The sequence below is a fragment of the Schistocerca serialis genome, chromosome 3 (assembly GCF_023864345.2).
Source record: "Schistocerca serialis cubense isolate TAMUIC-IGC-003099 chromosome 3, iqSchSeri2.2, whole genome shotgun sequence".
In the NCBI taxonomy this organism is placed as follows: domain Eukaryota; kingdom Metazoa; phylum Arthropoda; class Insecta; order Orthoptera; family Acrididae; genus Schistocerca; species Schistocerca serialis.
The window spans coordinates 247078399-247102912 of NC_064640.1; the positions used below are offsets into that span (position 1 = coordinate 247078399).

The 24514-nt window shown below is 44.9% G+C and overlaps 1 protein-coding gene across 2 annotated transcripts in view; it reads left to right on the forward strand.

Moving 5' to 3' along the window:
• The window catches only part of LOC126469995 (uncharacterized), a 501305-nt gene that overhangs the window by 415068 nt on the left and 61723 nt on the right, over positions 1-24514 (forward strand). For both annotated transcript variants that reach the window (XM_050097449.1, XM_050097450.1), the window contains 2 exons: positions 5636-5862; positions 14007-14154. In XM_050097449.1, coding sequence (XP_049953406.1) covers positions 5636-5862; positions 14007-14154 — 375 coding nt within the window. The remainder of the gene's footprint in view (positions 1-5635; positions 5863-14006; positions 14155-24514) is intronic.

Genomic DNA, 24514 nt, shown 5'->3' on the forward strand with positions numbered 1-24514 from the left:
TGTTAACATTGTATGTCATACCCGTCCTCATAGATGCTATCACAGCCTTATGATCGCTGATACCTTCCTCTACGTTAACTGCTTCGATAATTTCAGGTCTCTTTGTTGCCAAGAGGTCTGAGACGTTACCCTCGGGAGTTGGTTCTCTAACTATCTGCTCAAAATAGTTTTCGTAGTTTTCGGAGAAGACATCCAGAATAATGTAACACGAATCTCCGTCTATGGCACCAGTTTTGAAGGCATGACACTCCCAATCTATATCTGGAAAGTTGAAGTTATCCCCTGTTGCAAAAGCATGATCAGGAAGGTTACTAAAAGATACTAACAGTATTCTGCAAGTTCTGTCTGAAGCGCTCTACCACTAGGACTCCTGACCCAGGTGGTCTATGAAAACATCCGATTACCATTTTTGACCTACCTTCGATACTTACCTATCCTTACGATAAATATTCCAATCTGAACTGTGGATTTCATTGTCGTTAATGTCTGATTTCAATCAACTTTCTGTTCCTAATGCTATCTGTGCATTATAACTTTCAGTAAGCGATGCTAATTCTGGGACCTTTCCTTAGGTGCTCCTGCAGTTTACTAAAATAAAATTTACCTTTTCTGTCTCTGACGACGACGAATGTTCTCTGAGGACATTATGGCTAATTTATCAGGCGAATCGTCTTTGATCCCAAGGGAGGGTTTCTCCAACCTAAAAAAAACGTACGTGCTCGCCACACGTACTCCGCTACCCTAGTAGCCGCTTCCTGCGTGTACTGCACTCTTGACCTATCAAGAGAAACCCTACAGTTCTGTACCCGATAGCAGAGATCGAGAAATTCGCATCCGATACCGTCGCTGAGTCGTCTACTGGGGGCCGAAACACAATAACCCTGGGTTCGGTGTGGGGCGGCGGTGGGGTGAGTGGACTGCTGTAGCCTGTTGTGGGGTTGTGTACCACTGTGGGCTACGGCGGCGGCGAAGCCTCTCCGTCGTTTCTAGGTCCGTAGTTCAATACATACATACATACATACATACATATATAGGTCCATACATGCATGCATGCATCAGTTACATACTGCACGTGCCCCACCTTTTACGTTATAAATCTTACTAGTACTGTCATAACTACTCAAATTTCGCCATCACAAATTTTTACGACTATCTGTATGGGGTTAGGAATCAATCTGGTCCTGGAAGAAATTATTATATATTTTTTAGTCCAATTTAAAAACATGTTACATTAAAATTTTATTTTTATTTAAATGATTTTTATGTTTAATATTTATATGGTTGCTAATTCATGAACATGTGATGGTTCCGTTTTAAAGGTAATTGATAATGGTCTAATACCGAAATTACACAGTTGTAAAAGCAATAAGGAAAACATGACAACTTTAAATCATTTAAATATTATTTCTGACTTCGATTTCCTCTCATACATATAATTTTAATTACAATGAAATGAATACCCTTAGCTGCATACAGACGTTGATATGAGTCAACAGGAACGGTTGAAAATGTGTGCCCCGATCGGGACTTTCTTTTTTTTTTAACCTTATTTTGTCCTATATTGTTCGTTGACTTTGTTCGTGGCGGACGTCCGTTCAGGTTGTTCGTTGATCCGTTCACTCATGTTTTTTTTATTACAGAGGGTAGCTAAACCGTCTGACCGAACAAGCTGAGCTACCGTACCGGTGGGACTCGAACCCGGGATCTCCTGCTTGCATGGCAGACGCTCAGACTGACGTTAGTAACTTCGTTTGGTAGTTTTAGACCTCTGAAACAAAAACCATCTGAAACTTATTTACTACAATGTTTCTCTAAATTGTTGTTAACGAATGAATAAAAGAAAGGCTTCTATTTATGAAAAATCACTTTATTAACAAAGAAAACATGATCTTACCAACAATTAAGTCTCTTACGCCAACATTGGACTCTTAAACAGAGGTTTTGGAATTAAAAAACAAAGAAAATCTACTTCAGCAATGTTCAGAAACGTGATTTGAGAACAAGTAATGATAAATTAACTAAACTATAGACAAATAATAAACAACGACTATCAATTAAAAATGGCAGTAGGTACTTGAACGAATCAATTAAACACTTATTTCGCTCATCACAGTCAAGTCACACATTTTTGTCATGTAATGCATTTTGCACACGTATTTTTGACATTTTGAACATATCTTGGTAGTTTCTGTGTCTTTCGGGGATGGACATGTATCGCATCGTGACATCTTTTCAATTTTTGGCTGCCTCGGTACCGATTGGATTTTCACTGCAAATTCATCGACCCTGCTACCATTTTGAGACCTTTTGCAAAGAACTTTGTCCATTGCTGTATGCAAGTCTCTAGAAAAAATTCTGGCTTTCATTTTCTTCTCTTTATATTTGCTTTTATCGAAGTCATGTCGAGTTTTTTAATAAAATCTCGATGCACCGTCTTGCAATTCTTATTTATAACGATTTTTCCCATAAAAACAGCCACATTGTCTTACTATTTCTTGCTTTTCTTCGCGAACATTTTCTTCTTCTGATCATATATTTATTTCATTGTCACGAAACTCGGCTGGTGTATCCAATAAGTCAGCAGTAGCGTTGCTCTCTACGGTTCGGTAGCTTTGGTACAGTACATAAATTACGTAGTAAATGGTAGAATTACTGGTAGTATTGGTAGCACTGGTAGGGAAAGAAACATATACGAATGTATGAGAGAGAAACTGATAGCCGAAGACTTCTCTTTATTTTTTGTTTTCTTGTTTGTCTTGCACATAATTATAACTGCACATCATTCATTGTTAGTTCCTTGTGTATTTTATATCTTTACAAGATATAATTTTCATTTTATACGTAAGAAAAATTAGTTGCACTTCTGCAGTTACTTTTGATGCAAGTACAGTTTACATGCACAAACATTAAAAACTGTATAATTATTGTTGTATTTTTTTACTCAGTGGGAAGCTCTTTATCATGATCAAAGGCAGGTGTTTCCTGTTATTAGTTATAAGTGCGAAAGTTGTTTATAAATAATAGAAACATGTTTTATATATGTTCGATGAAGTATTGAAGCGATGTTTGATATGTTTCCGTTTTGTGTTTTTTTTTATTTTCCCTTTTTTAACGCTATATGATAAATTTGTATTGCTGTTTTTTCTATTTCTGCTACTACATCCCTCTGTTGCACGTACAAATCAACAATTTTGATTTTGCTGTAGATAGTGTTTATTTTTAAGTAACAGGCAGGAGGATAGCTATGTAGAGCAGAAATGGTCTGTAGGTTGTGCGGCCATATATATGTCCTCATTCAGTATCTAGCCAGTTCACTGTTTCCGGAGTCTAGGAGAATCTAGTAAGTCACTGACTGCATATGTAAACAAAGCATTCGCAGTTAGGTAACGCCTGATAGGTATGCAACGCAGCTAACGTTCCGGTAATGCAGTTACGATCTTTAAGTGAATAACACTACTTGGAAAATAACCGTAATAAGCACTCCGTCTTCAGGCCACAAGTGGCCCATCGGGACCACCCAACCGCCGTGTCATCCTCAGTTGAGGATGCGGACAGGAAGGGCGTGTGATCAGCACACCACTCTCCCGGTCGATATGGCGGTTTACATTGACCGAAACCGCTACTATTCGGTCGTGTAGCTCGTGAATTGGCATCACGAGGCTGAGTGCACCCCAAAAAATTGCAGCAGCGCATGGCGGCCTGGATGGTTACCCATCCAAGTGCCGGCCACGCCCGATAGCGCTTAACTTCGGTGGTCTCACGGGAACCGGTGATTCCACTGCGGCAAGGCCGTTGCTCCCGAAAACTACCGTAGTCTATGCTTATTTACGATAGTCTACAGTAGCCTATTGTAGTTTTACGACTACAGTCAGCTGCCTTCACTAGCTAACAAAAACTCCAAAATTTGGCATGGTTCAAACATCGCTTCTTTCTACCTAAAGCAGCTTTTTAAAAAAGTGATGACAAATAAGTAAAGTAAGGTTTATAACTTCGTGGGGTATCTACATCTACATCTACATCCATACTCCGCAAGCTGCCCGACGGTGTGTGGCGGAGGGTACCTTGAGTACCTCTATCGGTTTTGCCTTCTATTCCAGTCTCGTATTGTTCGTGGAAAGAAGGATTGTCGGTATGCTTCTGTGTGGGCTCTAATCTCTCTGATTTTATCCTCATGGTCTCTTCGCGAGATATACGGAGGAGGGAGCAATATACTGCTTGACTCCTCGGTGGAGGTATGTTCTCGAAACTTTAACAAAAGCCCGTACCGAGATACTGAGCATCTCTCCTGCAGAGTCTTCCACTGGAGTTTATCTATCATGTCCATAACGCTTTCGCGATTACTAAACGATCCTGTAACGAAGCGCGCTGCTCTCTGTTGGATCTTCTCTGTCTCTTCTATCAACCCTATCTGGTACCGATCCCAGACTGCCGAGCAGTAATCAAGCAGTGGGCGAACAAGCGTACTGTAACCTACTTCCTTTGTTTTCGGATTGCATTTCCTCAGGATTCTTCCAATGAACCTCATTCTGGCATCTGCTTTACCAACGATCAACTTTATATGATCATTCTATTTTAAATCACTCCTAACGCGTACTCCCAGATAATTTATGGAATTAACTGCTTCCAGTCGCTGACCTGCTATTTTGTAACTCAATGATAAGGGATCTATCTTTCTGTGTATTCAAATGGTTCAAATGGCTCTGAGCACTATGGGACTTAACATCTATGGTCATCAGTCCCCTAGAACTTAGAACTACTTAAACCTAACTAACCTAAGGCCAGCACACAACACCCAGCCATCACGTTTCTGTGTATTCGCAGCACATTACACTTGTCTACATTGAGATTCAATTGGCGTTCCCTGCACCATGCGTCAATTCGCTGCAGATCCTCCTGCATTTCAGTACAATTTTCCATTGTTACAACCTCTCGATACACCACAGCATCATCTGCAAAAAGCCTCAGTGAACTTCCGATGTCATCCACAAGGTCATTTATGTACATTGTAAATAGCAACGGTCCTATGACACTCCCCTGCGGCACACCTGAAATCACTCTTACTTCGGAAGACTTCTCTCCATTGAGAATGACATGCTGCGTTCTGTTATCTAGGAACTCTTCAATCCAATCACACAATTGGCCTGATAGTCCATATGCTCTTACTTTGTTCATTAAACGACTGTGGGGAACCGTACCGAACGCCTTGCGGAAGTCACGGCATCTACCCGTGAACCCGTGTCTATGGCCCTCTGAGTCTCGTAGACGAATAGCTGGGTTTCACACGATCGCCTTTTTCGAAACCCATGCTGTTTCCTACAGAGTACATTTCTAGTCTCTAGTAAAGTCATTATACCCGAACATAATACGTGTTCCAAAGTTCTACAACTGATCGACATTAGAGATATAGGTCTATAGTAAATTTGACCCGAACTAGTACCTACCTACGGAAATAATAGACGCCGATGAGCACGCGCCTTCACAACGCAAAAGTACAACCGATACTAAGATTAAATAGAAGTGGATTGGTAACGTTGTCATAGGAACGGAATTGCGAACAAAAGAGTGATGTGTGGGATAATAAATCACCCCACGAATGTAGTTAAGGGTTAACGCCAATCTTGCCGTCATGTTTCAGCTACGGCCCGCCGGTGATCGGCGGCCCGTTGGATAACTGCCAGTTGTCGGACTGGCCGGCGGCGGAGCTGCGTCCCCTGCGCCAGCTGGTGGACGACCTGGAGTATGAGCTGTACGAGCGTGGCAGCTACGGCCGCGGCTGCGAGCCGCCATTCCCCATACCGCCACCACAGCCGCCGGGCCAGCCGGGCGTTGGGGGTCGTGAGCCGCCGCTGCTCCGGGACGAAGGTAGGCCCTCACATAGTTGCCAATGGAATGGGGTAAGGGTCGGGGAGTTTATACCTTATTGCCCAATACCAGGGAACGCTACCAAGATGCTACTCCAGGCTGGTGTAAAATGAATTTCCGCAACGGAAAGTAATAAACGCTAAAATGAAGATTTGACCCTCTCTGACTACCCCCTGAAGCAGATCTTACGATCTCTTAATGGACTTTAACATATAAATTACAACCTAAACATAAATGAATGATTAAGGCAACTAATACTACTAAATGATAAACGCTGTTCGTGCTTACATATTTATTTTAGATTTTTTTTAACTTTATACTACAAAGTTTACAGTTCCTCAGTAAAATTACTAATCAATTGCCCAACTCTGCCTCTTATTATGACTGCGCGATCTAATATCAATAACGCAAAATGACTGACATCATCTACGTACCAAACACTAGAAGACACTACTTTGAAAGATGATTTACGGTGGTGTGGAACCTCGGTGGAACTAAACTAACGTGATCACAGCTGTTTAGCTTTTATAGCCCTAATAAGCAGAAGTAATTTGCGATTTCACCGTATGTACTGCACCCGGTGCGTCCAAGTGATGGTTCTCGTACTCGTCTGCGACGATGGAAGAACTCCAGCCACAAATAAACTCTTTCAAACACTAGGACGACAGAAGGCGGTCCTCTGACTAATATACTCTAATACTGTTTTCTCCTCTCTGTGTTCTACAGACGAGAAACGCGAACTCGCAGCCACAAGGACGGAGTTCAGATAGCGTCTCAACATAAGTATAGGCAGAGGAAGTGCTCTCAATTACTGAACGCTGCGTACTCAACGACAGCTACCAAGAAGTCCAGAATCGTATAGGTTCGCAACAGTACAGTGCCTAACTGTTCTAACTATTAACTCTCCTGAGAGGAAGGACAGCAAGTCCGTCTGTATCAACAAAGCTGATATCGAACGACCGTCACACACGGGCGCTCACAACGGAAGACCTCTCCTCTCCACCGCTGGCTTTCCAGCAAGATTCGGCTCCCCACCATCGTAATTCTGAAAACGAATCATATTCCCGAAACCACGGAATAGCCTCACTCTCTACAGATTCTTCCGAACGCCGACCAAACATATTTTAGTCTTTTGTCATCCAGTGCGGAAAGTTTGCGGGGGAAAACCTATACTCGTACAATGGTAGGCTTCTGAGTAAAAATCCTTAGAAATAACCCAGCCTGCGTGGTTTCCGAGGTGCCGTTTCATCCCTCCTCTCGCCTGCCTCCAAGATTTTCAGTGTTCGGAAGTATTATCCGGTTATTCTTCCGGTCCCTACTACAATAGCAGCCGACCGTCATCCTATTGTGCTCCAGAGCTCAGGTGCGACGACGTCTGTCTAGCTACTTCTTGTGTTTAAGCAGGACCAACACCTGTGCGGGCCTTCACCTAGAGCTTAAGTTCTGCCTGCCGTTTCATCTCCACTGGCGTTCCAACCGCTACTAGTACAGGCAATCATTCATTACGCCATTTTTATAATAAAGACACTCCGTCACCTTTCATGCAATAAGCGTTAACAATTATTTACAAGACGTACGTGACAATATCAGTCTGCTTTAAATATTCATATACACGATGTACAACTTATCAAATGATATCTAATTGTGGTTGTAGTTCACGGCAAAGTATGTGGATGAGTACCTGTAAGGTGCTAAATTATAGCCAGCTTACACGCTTAGCAATCAGACATATCGGCCCCAGAAGGGGCACGGTCCACGACCTGACCGGACATGGCCCATACCCTATGCATTTACCCCTCATGTAATGGGTGTCATGTACGAGAGACGTACCGAAAGTAAGTTTTGTCTTTGTTTTTTAAGCAGAAGTTGGTACATCAGGTGATGCAAAACAACGCCATGTGAATTCACACCCGTTGCATGTTCAATGACGGAAGGGGCGTCAGCGGAGGAGGAATGACACATGCGCAGAGCACCGAAGAAGAGAGAGTAGTAGCAGACCGTCGTGGCCAAAGCTTATCAAGTACAAATAACGATGGCAGACGGACTTGTATGGATAATGTGGTCGCCAATGGAAGTGCGTGGTGTTATCCAGTATGAATGGGCACTTGGGACTATTTTGTCTGTCGTCCATGAATGCCTACAAACCGTGCATGGTGAAGAAGCCACGTCTCATCAAATGGTTGGTCATTGGTGTTGCATGCTTAAGGAGCACTTTCATCTGTTCCCTGCATTGAAAGCCGCACTCTCGGGGCGTCACTTCCAAACCATTGCTGAGATGGAGCAGATTGCGCGAAAAGCCCTTGTATCGCAGGGCACCGAGTTTCACCAGAGTGGTTTCATCGAAGTGACTACACGCTACAGTATATTTCTTTATATCAGTGGTGACTATGTCGAAAAATAGTGAGCCGCGAGTAGTGGCCGCGCGGTTTGAGGCGTCCTATCACGGACTGAGCGGCCCCTCCAAAATAGTTCAAATGGCTCTGAGCACTATGCGACTTAACATCTGAGGTCATCAGTCCCCTAGACTTTGAACTACTGGCCGCGCGGGATTAGCCGAGCGGACTAGGGCGCTGCAGTCATGGGCTGTGCGGCTGGTCCCGGCGGAGGTTCGAGTCCTCCCTCGGGCATGGGTGTGTGTGTTTGTCCTTAGTTTTGTGGCGGCGTTCGTAGCGACAAACAATTCGCTGTAGAAACGGCTTACGAAGTCACCGCCACACTTTTAATAGCGGGCCGACCGGTCCGCTGGAACAGTGAACAGAAAGATGAAAACCCAAACACTCTGATTAAATAAAAGTCGGTACTTATCTTTATTAACGAAGATACAGAAACACAGTAGTGAACTCCGTGTCTACAGAAATCTGTCTAGTTCGAGTCGGAGCGGCTAGGTCAGCGTCGGCTGACGACAAACAACAACTCTGCTGCGATGAACACACAACTGACTAGCAAGTACACAATTCGGTGGCGAGTATACAACTGAGCGGCGAATACAGAACTGTCCTAGCGCTCGCGACTCCAGCGCTTAAGAAGCCAGAAGCCAGCGGTGGCGCGCGCAGACTTGCGGCGATTTGGGGTCTCGCTGGCGCTGCTTATGCGGACGGCGTCCGGACTTTGATGCTGCCAACCTTTTGGCAGCGGGCTCGGGTGGCATTACTGGCTCGGATATAACACTTAGTATAATTTAGGTTAAGTAGTGTGTAAGCTTAGGGACTGATGACCTCAGCAGTTAAGTCCCACAAAATTTCACACACATTTGAGCATTTTTGAACTTAGAACTACTTAAACCTAACTAACCTAAGGACATCACACACATTCATGCCCGAGGCAGGATTTGAACCTGCGACCGTAGCAGCAGCTAAGTTCCGGACTGAAGTGCCTAGGACTGCTCGGCCACATCGGGGGCGCGGCCCCTCCCACCGGAGGTTCGAGTTCTCCCTCGGGCATGGGCGTCTGTGTTGTTCTTAGCATAAGTTAGTTTAAGTAGTGTGTAAGTCTAGGGACCTATGACCTATGTAGTTTGGTCCCTTAGGAATTCACACAAATGGTTCAAATGGCTCTGAGCACCATGGGACTTAACTTCTGAGGTCATCAGTCCCCTAGAACTTAGAGCTACTTAAACCTAACTAATCTAAGGACATCACACACATTCATGCCCGAGGCAGGATTCGAACCTGCGACCGTAGCGGTCGCGCGGTTCCAGACTGTAGCGCCTAGAACCGCTCGGCCACCCCGACCGGCGAATTCACACACATTTGAAATTTAAAAAAAAAAAAATAGTGCAAGGTGTGTAGTTCATTACGCCACGGTGTATTTGTTTTTGGTAATGAAGTTTCGGTGTGAAAAACAATGACGAAACTTACCTTTCAAATGTCACTCCACAGCACGTCGTAATAGACTGCACACTTCTCACACAGGCCAGACGACTAGACAGACGAGTCATATACGAGGACTTATGAAATGAGGTTAGAGACGAAACAGCGTGGAAAGAAGTCGGTAGTACGGCAGGCTCAATTTCCAAGGCCCTGCACAGTCATTACCCGAATGAACGACAAAATATACTTGACCTGAGACCCAAGTCATTACAGTCAACGTAACAGACACCTAAGAGGAAGATGGTGAAACTGACCCAAGCAACAATACAGATGATGATGACGACAGCTTCTTTGACCAAATCCCTTGTGCATAATCTGTGTGAGGTTACTGTACCTGGAGACACACAAACCCTGTAAAATACAAATAGGCCCATAGCATAGTAACAACATGAACCAGCGGCGGGAGCAAGACTCGAAGGATCGATGTCTTTCCGAAGTATCCTAACCCTCCCCCCCCCCCCCCCCCCTACTTCGCTGAAATGTGGTGGTGGGAATCTACAACTCATCTTAAATCTATCCCATCGTCATTAAACTTCCTTCAGACTCAATAAATAATTTGAAGGTTTCAAATTTCCGGTAGATATAATTTATATTTCTGTCATGACCCAGCGCATCACCAATTACACCCTATCACTCTGTGTGATAATCCTTGCCATAAACTTCTGGGGCCTTATTTCTACCTTTCACTATGAGAGTTAGCGCCCTTCTTGCAACTCATTCCAACAGTACACAAGACAAACAGTTTGATCACAGTGGGAAACAAGCTCGACACTGCACTTATTCCTTCCTATTTTCTGAAACACAGAAAATATCGAATATTAATACGAGGATAATCCCAAAATTAAGGTCTCCTGTTTTTTGTAGGTACATAGACCTGTTTATTTATACAATGGGTTACATCAGTTTACAGCTTGAACATTAAGCTATTTTTCGACATAACCACCATTTCTGTCGATGCATTTTTGTAGACGCTGTGGCACTTTTTGTATGCCCATGTCATACCAGCTCGCCGCCATGCTGTTCGGAATGTTATGAACCTCTTATTTCACCTCGTCGTCGGAGCTGAATCGCTTTTCGGTCAAATGTTCTTTTAACCTATGGAACAGGTGATAGTCACTGGACGCCAAGTCAGGACTATAGGGTGGCTGGGTGATTATGTTCCACTGAAACTGTTGCAGAAGAGCAACGGTTTGCCGAGCGATGTGTGGGCGAGTGTTGTCATGGAGAATGTGTACGCCCTTGCTCAACATTCGTCTTCTCCGATTCTGAATTGCCAGTTTGAGTTTTTTCAGAGTCTCACAGTACCTGTCAGCGCTAATTGTGGTCCCAGTGGGCATAAAGTCGACCAACAATACCCCTTTCCTGCGTTTGTTTGAATTTCCGCGGCTTTGGCGAAGAAGGATGCCGCCACTGGCGTGATTGTTGCTTGCTCTCAGGTGTAAAGTGGTATGCCCAGCTTTCGTCACCCGTGACAATTGAATCCACAAAGTTGTCCTGTTCGGCTGCAAAGCGGTGAAGAAATGCGCGGGAAGCATCAACTCGTTGCCGCACGTGGTCCTCAGTCAGCATACGTGGCACCCATCTTGCGCAAAACTTCTGGTAGTTCAATTTTTCCCTTAAAATTCTGTGAGCGGTGCTTCGGGAAAGCTCAGGAACCAACGTGCAGACATCATCCAGGGTGATCCGCCGATCTTCACACATGCTTTGCTCAACCTTCAACACTGTCTCCTCAGAAACTGAACTTTGTTCGTCGTGAATTTCGGTCCGACTAGCTGCAAACTCTCTACACCGCTTACGAACATTTTTGACATCCAGTCACGACTCACCATACACTTCCGTCAGTTGGCGATGGATTTCATTCGGCGCAGTGCCCTTTGCGTTCAAAAACCAAATAACTGCGCTCAATTCGCACTTAGCGATAACATCCAACGGAAGCTCCATTCTCAACGGCTGCCAAGCCAAGACTGAGCGCCTCGGCGCGGCGTGCGCATACACACAGCGCGTGAAGCACTCTTCATAACAGTGTGACCAACTGCCGCACAAACAGAGTTCTGTACTTAGGAGACCTAATTGCGACTGTACACAATCATTCCCAATAGGACGCAAGTGTGAGGCAGTGCTTGTTACTCTTCGTATTATGACACACAGAAAATACAAAGTATTAGTTGTTGCTACGACTAGACACATACTCTACATAGGCTGTTCTTTTCTAACAGACAGAAAACTCAAGATAACAACTATTACCGGATACGTATCGGAAATTCTGTAGTCCTCCCTCGAATGTGGACATTCTGCTCGTAGTTTAGTGCAGCAGCATCAAAGTGCCACTCTGTAGTGACTCTGAGGCTCGCTTGTAGTACTGCTTCTTCTGCTTCCTGGTAATCATTGTCTTGCCCCTTGCATCGGCAGTTTATATACTGGTTTTTAAGCGATTTTTGTGCGAGTTTCTGCAGTAGAGATGTCCCCAGGCTCTTCCGAAGGTGTTCCGTAAGATTATTCCAGAAACTTACAGAAGGTTCTCGAACACTGTGGCTGTATGCCAGCATCTGCTAGTCACCTTTTTACACGACGTTGTTGTCCTCGCCGAGCCATTACAGTACTGTTGTCAACAAGTCTGACTTCATACTGGCACCAAGGCTTGTGAGTTGTCTCGAATATTACTCTAAAGAAAGTTTTCCTCCTTTTCTCGCTGTCGTGCCACTTCTTATATTAATAAAATACAATAGCCGTGGCATTTCATACTTTATTTAAATAGTAAATAAAAAAACTACAAATCTCTCTATTAGTTTCTCCTAAATTACTAACAAGGGGAAGCCGCCAATTGTGAAATTCAGATTCAATTCATACTGCGCATGATAAAAGCTCATGGCCAGAGGTGTAATGTGGCAAAGCACCAAGATGCACTTCTCAGCCGTTGTCGAGAAAATTGACAGTTAAAATAAACCGTTGCGGTGAAATACTCTCAACGATTAATAATTATCGACAGCGTCGTAGCGCAGCGGTAAGCGCTCGGGTTCGTAATCCGAAGGTCGCCGGATCGAATCTCGCGCCATGCAATTTTTTTTTTTTTAGTATTTGTTTTTTGTTATTCAAATGTGTCTATACACACACACACACACACACACACACACACACACATACACACACATATATATATATAATTCCCGGCAATCAGTTGCAACAATTATGCATATAATAAGTTGTTGAAGGTCGTTTGTCGTGGAAAAACTGGCGACTTCGAACATCATTATGTTTTCCGCAAACAAAGTTGTATTTCACAAATGTTATTAATTGTCTTCATAATGTTAACCACGTATAGTTAACGGAAGACGTAGAAACGATATTCCGAAACGAATACGTATGAGCGTAAGTCAAACGTTCGAATTAGAATAGAGACCCCACGAACACAAATTTGCTGTGGCAGGTATGAAATATAAGCTCCGTTACTCGCTCGTTACACTTGAAGGACAGATGTTGAATGGGCCGAAACGAGCCGCCGCATAAAAGCGTAGTTGCCTGCTAACTTCGAAAGAAGGTAGATGCGGTCCCTAGCGCAACTTATAACATCGTCGAAAATCAGTGCGGACGTGAGAGCTTTGGTACACCCTGTTAAACAAACGGAAAAATGGAGGCGGTACAATTGGAGAGCGATCCGCCTTCACCAAAATGCATAAGCAATGCATTAATAGTTATATATATATATATATATATATATATATATATATATATATATATATATATATAATTTGAATTACAAAAACCTAATAATAAAAAAAAATGTTGCATGGCACGAGATTCGATCCGGCGACCTTCCAATTATAAACCCGAGCGCTTACCGCTCCGCCACGACGCTGTATAAAACTATTAACCGTAGAGGGCATTTCACCGCAACGGTTTATTTTAACTGTCGATTTTCTCGACAACGGCTGAGAAGTGCATCTTGGTGCTTTGCCACATTACACCTCTGGCCATGAGCTTTTATTATGCGCAGTATGAATCGAATCTGAATTTCACAATTGGCGGCCTCCCCTTGTAAGATTTTAAATTAACATGTCCCATTTCCTTTAACTCATCCAATTTTGTTTGCAGCTCATTGTTATTACTTTGATTTTCTATTTCTGAAAACAATATTTGCTCACATTATAGAACTACTTACGTTATTACATGGAAAAACTGGAAAATGTATGACATATTTTCAAAATATGAAGCAACAGGTCTTTAAGTAAGCAATAAATGAATTGAAAACAAGTTGCCAATGAGAAATGCGTGTTTCAGCGTGCTACGTGAGCTACGGAGCGCCGGCGCAGCTGCTGCCGCCGGTCGTCAAGAAAGTCCTCAATGTCCCCACGGAAATGATCTGTAGGTCGGAATGCACACGCGCTAGAGAAAACTTCGAGTTCTACTGTGCATCTCTGAGCTTCGGGTAAGTATATGCCTTGGTATTTTACAAATGGACCACTAGTACGGAATCTTGAAATTGTATCGCTGAATGAGGAGTTATTATTGTGGAAGAACGTCACGCACAACCTCACCGTAGCGCTCACCTTTTGCAACCCACCAAGACTGACAATGCCGAATATTGTGCATCCACCAAAAATACAATGAAATACGATAAAATAATAATTTTTGCTACTGCTAATTCATTTTTGGGATTTCACTATTAAGGAGACCGTAGGGAAGGTATTACAGGACGCTTTTAAACCAGGGCAGCACCTATCTATTAGAAATGCATGAAATCGCATTATTTCCCCGAGTGTCCCCTCAGAACAGATGACAGAGTACACCAGGGATTACAAAAATGGTTCAAATGGCTCTGAGCACTATGGGACTCAACATCTGTGGTCATCAGTCCCCTAGAACTTAGAACTACTTAAACCTAACTAACCTAAGGACATCACACACAGCCATGCCTGAGGCAGGATTCGAACCTGCGACCGCAGCAGTCACGCGGTTCCGGACTGAGCGCCTAGAACCGCACGGCCACCGCGGCCGGCCAGGGATTACAGAGACGGTGTTTCTCTACTGCTCAAAAATTGATAATGCGTCAGTGGGACGTTATATTCACTTAACCAAAAAGAGGCGAGACAAGAGGCAGTGTAATTCTAGTGCCAAAACTGAAACCGTTCTCTTCTTCGCTGTTGATTCGTGAATACTTGCTTCAAATAAAGCTTGTGGTGACAGATTGATGTGTACCAGAGCCTAACGTCTAGGTTAGGTTGAAGGTGATAATTTGGATGTGAGTTGGCGAACCCAAAGAATGTTTCACGAAAAAAAACCAACTTCCTCTCGCAATAAAGGTACAGTAAAGAAGAATTACAATGGAATACGATGGAGCACAATCTCTTAATTGGAAACGATAGGAAAGGAAATAGACAGCGCCCTTGTCAAAGCTACCGTCCCGGCATTTGCCTTAAGCGATTAAGGGAAATCACGGAAAACCTAAATCAAGATAGCCGAACAGGGATTTGGACTGTCGTTCTCTCTAACGTGAGTCCATTGTATTAACCATAGCGCCACTTCACTCGATATGAATGTTCTGGTGACAGATTGATCTGTAGCATAGGCCGAGGTTTAGGATAGGTTGGAAGATGAAAATTTGCTTCTAAGCTGGTGAAGCCAACGAACATATCACTTAAAAGGAAACGGTGTCTGGCCGAGCGGTTCTAGTCGCTTCAGTCTGGAACTGCGCGACCGCTACGGTCGCAGGTTCGAATGCTGCCTCGGGCGTGGATGTGTGTGATGTCCTTAGGTTAGTTAGGTTTAAGTAGTTCTAAGTTCTAGGGGACTGATGACCTCAGAAGTTAAGTCCCATAGTGCTCAGAGCCATTTTTGAAACAGTGTCTCGGAATGTAAGTTTTGGAGACGGACTGATCTGTAGCGTGGTCCGATGTTTAGGCTAGATAAGAAGGTGGTAATGTCGATGTGAGTTGGGATAGCCAACGAATGTATATGTAAAAAGAGGCTTTTTTTGGAGATCATAGAGGCTTCGGAGTTACATCGACGTGAGAAGATAACAATATTCCTTCGTCTCTTGGCATGAAAATCTAATCTGCCAGCTGATATGTCATTTGCTACGTAGAACCAGCAGCTGACACACCCCCTTACGTTCCCATCATGCCCCACGGCCAGCGCTGACAACATTGCCCTACGAAACATATACACTATATGATCAAAAGTATCTGATCATCTATTAGTCGACATCAATAAGGAATTTGTACATCCCTCACCTTTATGACGGATTTAACTCGACTGGGGAGACTCAATGAGGTGTTTGAATGTCTGTGGCACCACATTCTTCCTCAAGAGCCGAAAACCAGAGAGACAGTGATGTTGGACGCTGCTCTCCACATCGAAATCGACGTTCTAACTAATGCTAGAGGTGTTTCATTGGGTTCAGGTCGGGACTCTGGGCAAGCCTGTCCATTTTAGGAATGTCATTGTTCACATACAATTGCCTAACAGATGCTGGTTTGTGACAGGTTGCACTCTCATGCTGATCCAGTAGTTGTCTCCCTAACTGTTGATCTACTGAACTCAGTACACAATGCTGTAAAATATGTTCAAATCCTGCCGAATTTAGCGGTTTCTAAAGGGCAATACGGGGACTACACCCAAATCATGAAAAACACCCCCATACTGTAACACAACTTCCTCTTTACTTCACTGTTGGTACTACGCACGATGGCAGGTAATGTTCTCCAGGCGTTAACCAAACCCAAACGCTTCCATCGGATTTCTACAGGGTACAGAGTGATTCATCACTCCAAATCCTTCGTTTTCAGCCATTCACTATCCAGTGACGTCACTCTTTACACCACCTCAAGCGTCGCTTAGCACTGAGTACTGGCTTATGAGGGGCTGCTCGTCCACTGAACCCCATTGTTTTTAACTCCCTACGCACAGTCATTGTACTAACTGGACTGCTAGCAGCATTTTGGAACTCACGAGCGATTCCTCCCGCTGATTTAGTGCGATTTTTTACAAGCAGCCTCCGCAGTGCTCGGCAGTCTCTCTCTGTCAGGAACATGTGGCTACCTGGCCACGGTTTAGGTGTGGTTGTTCCTTCACTTTTGCACTTCATCAACAGTCGATTGGGGCATCTGCAAAAGGGCTGAGATGTCCTTAATGGATTTTTTACGCGCGTGCCTTTCAATGACTAGTCCGCGTTCGAAGTCACTGAGGTCCCCTGCTTCCCTATTGACATAACAGTTTTACCCACCTTCTTTTATACTGGCAGGTCCGCCTCTCGCGACGTCTGGTGGTCAGTTTTGCATTACATAGGGATGTCTAGTTACTTTTGATCAGAGAGGGTAAGTATTACACTGGTCCCGATAGAGACTTTCACTCGAGCGGCAACCCACCACACAGCTGAGTTTCCCCATTCCCGCATCGATGGCGCTGCATGCTGTGGTCGGTCCAGTTATGACATCAATTATTGTGTGAAAGGCAGACAGTGCGCTAGTAAATTGTGTAACGTGCGAAGCCGATGTTCATCTTCGATAACTCACGTGATAATGTCTGGCAGATGCCCTAACGAAACATCGTGCGTGCTAGTAAATGATGACTGGATTCACTTCCGAAAATGAAGGAAGCTGAATAAATGAATTAAAATTCGTGCCACGGCCAGGACTTGAACTCGGGTCTCCTTGCTTACTAGGCAAGTTTTTACTTATCTTCAGCTTATTTTCCCCCTAAATCGTCACTATTTCCAAGGCTCTCCGGAACTGGAATAACACCCCAGCGTTGGACGTAATGGAGAAATCCTGTACCTCAGGTAATCGTACAAATCTTATAATTAAATTTTCCTCGAGACATTTAAGTCTCATAGTTATCTGCGATAATGATGTCTCACATATCCTCAGCTCATTTCCCCCCTAAATCGTCTCCATTGCCAGGGCTCTACGACACTGGAATGTTGTTGTTGTGGTCTTCAGTCCTGAGACTGGTTTGATGCAGCTCTCCGTGCTACTCTATCCTGTGCAAGCTTCTTCATCTCCCAGTACCTACTGCAACCTACATCCTTCTGAATCTGCTTAGTGTATTCATCTCTTGGTCTCCCTCTACGATTTTTACTCTCCACGCTGCCCTCCAATACTAAATTGGTGATCCGTTGATGCCTCAAAACATGTCCTACCAACCGATCCCTTCTTCTGGTCAAGTTGTGCCACAAACTTCTCTTCTCCCCAATCCTATTCAATACTTCCTCATTAGTTATGTGATCTACCCATCTAATCTTCAGCATTCTTCTGTAGCACCACATTTCGAAAGCTTCTATTCTCTTCTTGTCCAAACTATTTATCGTCCATGTTTCACTTCCATACATGGCTACACTCCATACAAATACTTTCAGAAATGACTTCCTGACACTTAAATCTATACTCGATGTTAACAAATTCCTCTTCTTCAGAAACGCTTTCCTTGCCATTGCCAGTCTAAATGTAGACTCTCTACTTCGACCATCGTCAGTTATTTTGCTCCCCAAATAGCAAAACTCCTTTACTACTTTAAGTATCTCATTTCCTAATCTAATTCCCTCAGCATCACCCGACTTAATTCGACTACATTCCATTATCCTCGTTTTGCTTTTGTTGATGTTCATCTTATATCCTCCTTTCAAGACACTGTCCATTCCATTCAACTGCTCTTCCAAGTCCTTTGCTGTCTCTGACAGAATTACAATGTCATCGGCGATCCTCAAAATTTTTATTTCTTCTCCATGGATTTTAATACCTACTCCGAATTTTTCTTTTGTTTCCCTTACTGCTTGCTCAATATACAGATTGAATAACATCGGGGAGAGGCTACAACCCTGTATTACTCCCTTCCCAACCACTGCTTCCCTTTGATGTCCCTCGACTCTTATAACTGCCATCTGGTTTCTGTACAAATTGTAAATAACCTTTCGCTCCCTGTATTTTACCCCTGCCACCTTTAGAATTTGAAAGAGAGTATTCCAGTCAACATTGTCAAAAGCTTTCTCTAAGTCTACAAATGCTAGAAACGTAGGTTTGCCTTTCCTTAATCTTTCTTCTAAGATAAGTCGTAAGGTCAGTATTGCCTCACGTGTTCCAGTGTTTCTATGGAATCCAAACTGATCTTCCCCGAGGTCGGCTTCTACTAGTTTTTCTATTCGTCTGTAAAGAATTCGTGTTAGTATTTTGCAGCTGTGGCTTATTAAACTGATTGTTCGGTAATTTTCACATCTGTCAACACCTGCATTCTTTGGGATTGGAATTATTATATTCTTCTTGAAGTCTGAGGGTATTTCGCCTGTTTCATACATCTTGCTCACCAGATGGTAGAGTTTTGACAGGACTGGCTCTCCCAAGGCCGTCAGTAGTTCCAATGGAATGTTATCTACTCCGAGGGCCTTGTTCCGACTCAGGTCTTTCAGTGCTCTGTCAAATTCTTCACGCAGTATCATATCTCCCATTTCATCTTCATCTACATCCTCTACCATTTCCATAATATTGTCCTCAAGTACATCGCCCTTGTATAGACCCTCTATATACACCTTCCACCTTTCTGCTTTCCCTTCTTTGCTTAGAACTGGGTTTCCATCTGAGCTCTTGATGTTCATACAAGTGGTTCTCTTTTCTCCAAAGGACTTTTTCATTTTCCTGTAGGCAGTAACTATCTTACCCCTAGTGAGATAAGCCTCTACATCCTTACATTTGTCCTCTAGCCATCCCTGCTTAGCCATTTTGCACTTCCTGTCGATCTCATTTTTGAGACGTTTGTATTCCTTTTTGCCTGCTTCACTTACTGCATTTTTATATTTTCTCCTTTCATCAATTAAATTCAATATTTCTTCTGTTACCCAAGGATTTCTACTAGCCCTCGTCTTTTTACCTACTTGATCCTCTGCTCCCTTCACTACTTCATCCCTCAAAGCTACCCATTCTTCTTCTACTGTATTTCTTTCCCCCATTCCTGTCAATTGTTCCCTTATGCTCTCCCTGAAACTCTGTAAAACCTCTGGTCCTTTCAGTTTATCCAGGTCCCATCCCCTTAAATTCCCACCTTTTTGCAGTTTCTTCAGTTTTAATCTCCAGGTCATAACCAATAGATTGTGGTCAGAGTCCACATCTGCCCCTGGAAATGTCTTACAATTTAAAACCTGGTTCCTAAATCTCTGTCTTACCAATATATAATCTATGTGATACCTTTTAGTATCTCCAGGGTTCTTCCTTGTATACAACCTTCTTTCATGATTCTTAAACCAAGTGTTAGCTATGATTATGTTGTGTTCTGTGCAAAATTCTACCAGGCGAATTCCTCTTTCATTTCTCAGCCCCAATCCATATTCACCTACTACGTTTCCTTCTCTCCCTTTTCCTACACTCGAATTCCAGTCACCCATGACTATTAAATTTTCGTCTCCCTTCACTCTCTGAATAATTTCTTTTATTGCATCATACATTTCTTCAATTTCTTCGTTATCTGCACACTGGAATAGCACTCCAATATTTGAAGTCATGGTCGTTTTATTCAGGTTCCATCATTATCGTAGATAAATATGAGACTTAAATGTCTCGAGGAAAATTTACTTATAAGACCACTTCCGAAACTTCATCGGGTGGACCATTAATAGCTACGACGGTTGAAGGCAACACTCGATGAATGGAAAAGGAAGTAACCAGAAGAGCAAACAGTGGCCTGGAGCTCTTCTGAAAAACTACTGTATTCATAATTAAGTTTAACATACACTCCTGGAAATGGAAAAAGGAACACATTGACACCGGTGTGTCAGACCCACCATACTTGCTCCGGACACTGCGAGAGGGCTGTACAAGCAATGATCACACGCACGGCACAGCGGACACACCAGGAACCGCGGTGTTGGCCGTCGAATGGCGCTAGCTGCGCAGCATTTGTGCACCGCCGCCGTCAGTGTCAGCCAGTTTGACGTGGCATACGGAGCTCCATCGCAGTCTTTAACACTGGTAGCATGCCGCGACAGCGTGGACGTGAACCGTATGTGCAGTTGACGGACTTTGAGCGAGGGCGTATAGTGGGCATGCGGGAGGCCGGGTGGACGTACCGCCGAATTGCTCAACACGTGGGGCGTGAGGTCTCCACAGTGCATCGATGTTGTCGCCAGTGGTCGGCGGAAGGTGCACGTGCCCGTCGACCTGGGACCGGACCGCAGCGACGCACGGATGCACGCCAAGACCGTAGGATCCTATGCAGTGCCGTAGGGGACCGCACCGCCACTTCCCAGCAAATTAGGGACACTGTTGCTCCTGGGGTATCGGCGAGGACCATTCGCAACCGTCTCCATGAAGCTGGGCTACGGTCCCGCACACCGTTAGGCCGTCTTCCGCTCACGCCCCAACATCGTGCAGCCCGCCTCCAGTGGTGTCGCGACAGGCGTGAATGGAGGGACGAATGGAGACGTGTCGTCTTCAGCGATGAGAGTCGCTTCTGCCTTGGTGCCAATGATGGTCGTATGCGTGTTTGGCGCCGTGCAGGTGAGCGCCACAATCAGGACTGCATACGACCGAGGCACACAGGGCCAACACCCGGCATCATGGTGTGGGGAGCGATCTCCTACACTGGCCGTACACCACTGGTGATCGTCGAGGGGACACTGAATAGTGCACGGTACATCCAAACCGTCATCGAACCCATCGTTCTACCATTCCTAGACCGGCAAGGGAACTTGCTGTTCCTACAGGACAATGCACGTCCGCATGTATCCCGTGCCACCCAACGTGCTCTAGAAGGTGTAAGTCAACTACCCTGGCCAGCAAGATCTCCGGATCTGTCCCCCATTGAGCATGTTTGGGACTGGATGAAGCGTCGTCTCACGCGGTCTGCACGTCCAGCACGAACGCTGGTCCAACTGAGGCGCCAGGTGGAAATGGCATGGCAAGCCGTTCCACAGGACTACATCCAGCATCTCTACGATCGTCTCCATGGGAGAATAGCAGCCTGCATTGCTGCGAAAGGTGGATATACACTGTACTAGTGCCGACATTGTGCATGCTCTGTTGCCTGTGTCTATGTGCCTGTGGTTCTGTCAGTGTGATCATGTGATGTATCTGACCTCAGGAATGTGTCAATAAAGTTTCCCCTTCCTGGGACAATGAATTCACGGTGTTCTTAATTCAGTTTCCAGAAGTGTATTTTAAACGGAAAGTTCATAACAGAATGCTTGACAGAAAAGAGAAGCACCCAGATGGAAAGGTGGAAACGAAATGAAAGTTAACGAGTTGAGAGGGTATGTGATGTTACGCATTTCAGTGATTACAAAATCAATCAAATTTACAAAGGACTTGGCGGTATCATCCTATTTATCAGTATGATGTTGCACCCTCTCTTACCGGGATACATGCACTGATTCGGTTCGGAAGGGTGCCTCCTAATGCAAGATGGCACACGAGTATTGAAACTGCTCCTTGATATCCTGGGATGGAATTTCGTCCGAGCTGTTCCCACGTGTCTTCCGTCAGGGACAGATCTGAGTATCTTACTGGCCACGGGAGTACCTCAACATCACACATAGGTTTGTAGATACACGTGCCGTGTGTGAATGAGTATTGTTCTGTTGAAAAATTGCGCCAAAATACTGTTACGTGACAGGTAATGTACGAGGACGCAGGGTGTCCGCGACGCATCGTTGTGCCGCCAGAGAGCCCTCAATCACTACGAGTCGTGACTTGAAGTCATACCAGATGGTTCCCCACGACAGGAGTAAAACCGCTGTGACTCTCCAAAGCATTGGAAGATTGGAAGAATGTGGCCTCTCCCCAGATTGAGGTCTTATTCGCCGGCGATGGCCATCCAGGGTATTGGCAACCGGATTCATCGCTGAACGCAACGCGACTCCATTCATCCGCAGTCCATACTTCCCAATCATGGCAACACTCTAAACGCAGCCGTTTGTGCTATGCGTAGGATGGTAACTTCCTAATTCAGCTTGTATTAGCCTCACACCAATGGTAAGGGATGTCACAGAATGCTGCAGGCAGTCGATTATTTCCTGTCGGACGGCAGGTGTTGATGTGGAGGAGTTAAGATGTGCTTGGTGCACAATAAGGCGAGCCTCCTTTTCGGTGGTCAGACGTGATCGAACAGAACATTGACTACAAGTATGCCTGCTCACACAATCGTATGGAGTTTTGGATCGAAACACTGTCCTACCAAAATGTCCCACAAGTGTTGATATTGCATCATTCGACTAGCTGACCAAACGGAGACTCGCAACGAGGCCCCTTTCAAACTCCGTCAGATTTTGATAATGCTATGTCACACGAAACTGTGCCGTCTACGTTTCCTTCACAGTGATCACTCAGCTACTGACGCTGTTTACGCCTCTCACGCTAATGAGGCAGAACATTATTACCACCGACCTACTATCGGTATAAATCCGTCGCGGAGATAGCACCGTCACCTGGCGAGGAATGCCTGCTAGTCAGATACACGCACGGTGCATTTAGTGTCAGTGGACGTGCTGTCCGTGTGTAGAATGGAGAAGGCGCGCGATCTATCTGAGTTTGACCGAGGACAGATTGTGACGGCCCGAAGACTCGGTACTGGCATTTCGGAAACTGCACGACTTGTCAGGTGTTCGAGGAGTGCTGTGGCGAAACCAAAGTGAAACTGCGTCCAGACGTCATGGGGTTAGGCGGCCATCCTTCATTACAGATGTCGGACGTCGTTGTGCATACTGGTAAAACAGGACAGGTGGTGAACTAACGTCACTTTAATGCTGGCCAGAACACAAGTATGCCTGAACACACAATGCACCGAACACTCTTAACGATGGGCCTCCGCAGTCGACGACCCATGCATATGCCCATCTTAACACCACATCGGCAACTACGACTGAAATGGGCACGTGACTGTCGGCGCTGGACATTGTCTCAGTGCCAGAGCGTTGCATGGTCTGATGAATCGCGATACCTTCTTCATCATGCCAATGGGAGGGCGTGATCGGTCATCTTCCAAGGAAACAGCTGCTTGAAGCCTGTCCTGCGGCCGGCCGGGGTGGCCGAGCGGTTCTAGGCGCTACAGTCTGGAACCGCGCGACCGCTACGGTCGCAGGTTCGAATCCTGCTCCGGGCATGGATGTGTGTGATGTCCTTAGGTTAGTTAGGTTTAAATAGTTCTAAGTACTATGGGACTGATGACCTCAGAAGTTAAGTCCCATAGTGCTCACAGCCATTTGAACCATTTGAACCTGTCCTGCGGAACGGAAACAAGCTAGTGGCGGCTCCTTTACGCTCTGGGGGACATTCACGTAGGCATCCCTGGGTCCAGTGGAGCTCCTGCAAGGGACCGTGACGGCCAAGGAGGATCGTGCACTGTTTGCAGACAACGTATATCCCTTCACGACGATCATGCTTCCCGACGCCAGTGGCATTTTAAACGAGATAATGCACCATATCACAAGGACAGGAGTGTGTTAGAGTTGTTCGAGGAACACAGTGGCGAGTTCCAATTGATGTTTTGGCTCCCAAATCGCCAGATCTGTAACCGATCGATCACATCTGGAATGGGATTTACCGTGGTGTCAGAGCTCACCAGAGTTTACGGGAATTGCACTTATCTGTGCAGATGTGGCACCAGTTCCCTCCAACGACCTTCCAAAGCCTCACCGCTGTTATCCGTGCCAAACCTGGGCATACCGGCTGTTCAGTGTACATACAGGACCAGGCCTGCTAACAACACTATTTACGAATAACACTAGTACACCCTGGTGGCCGTTACACCTGTCATGAATAATTGCAACTCTTATCATTCACATATCAGGCTGCGTTGTGTGTATGTACGAA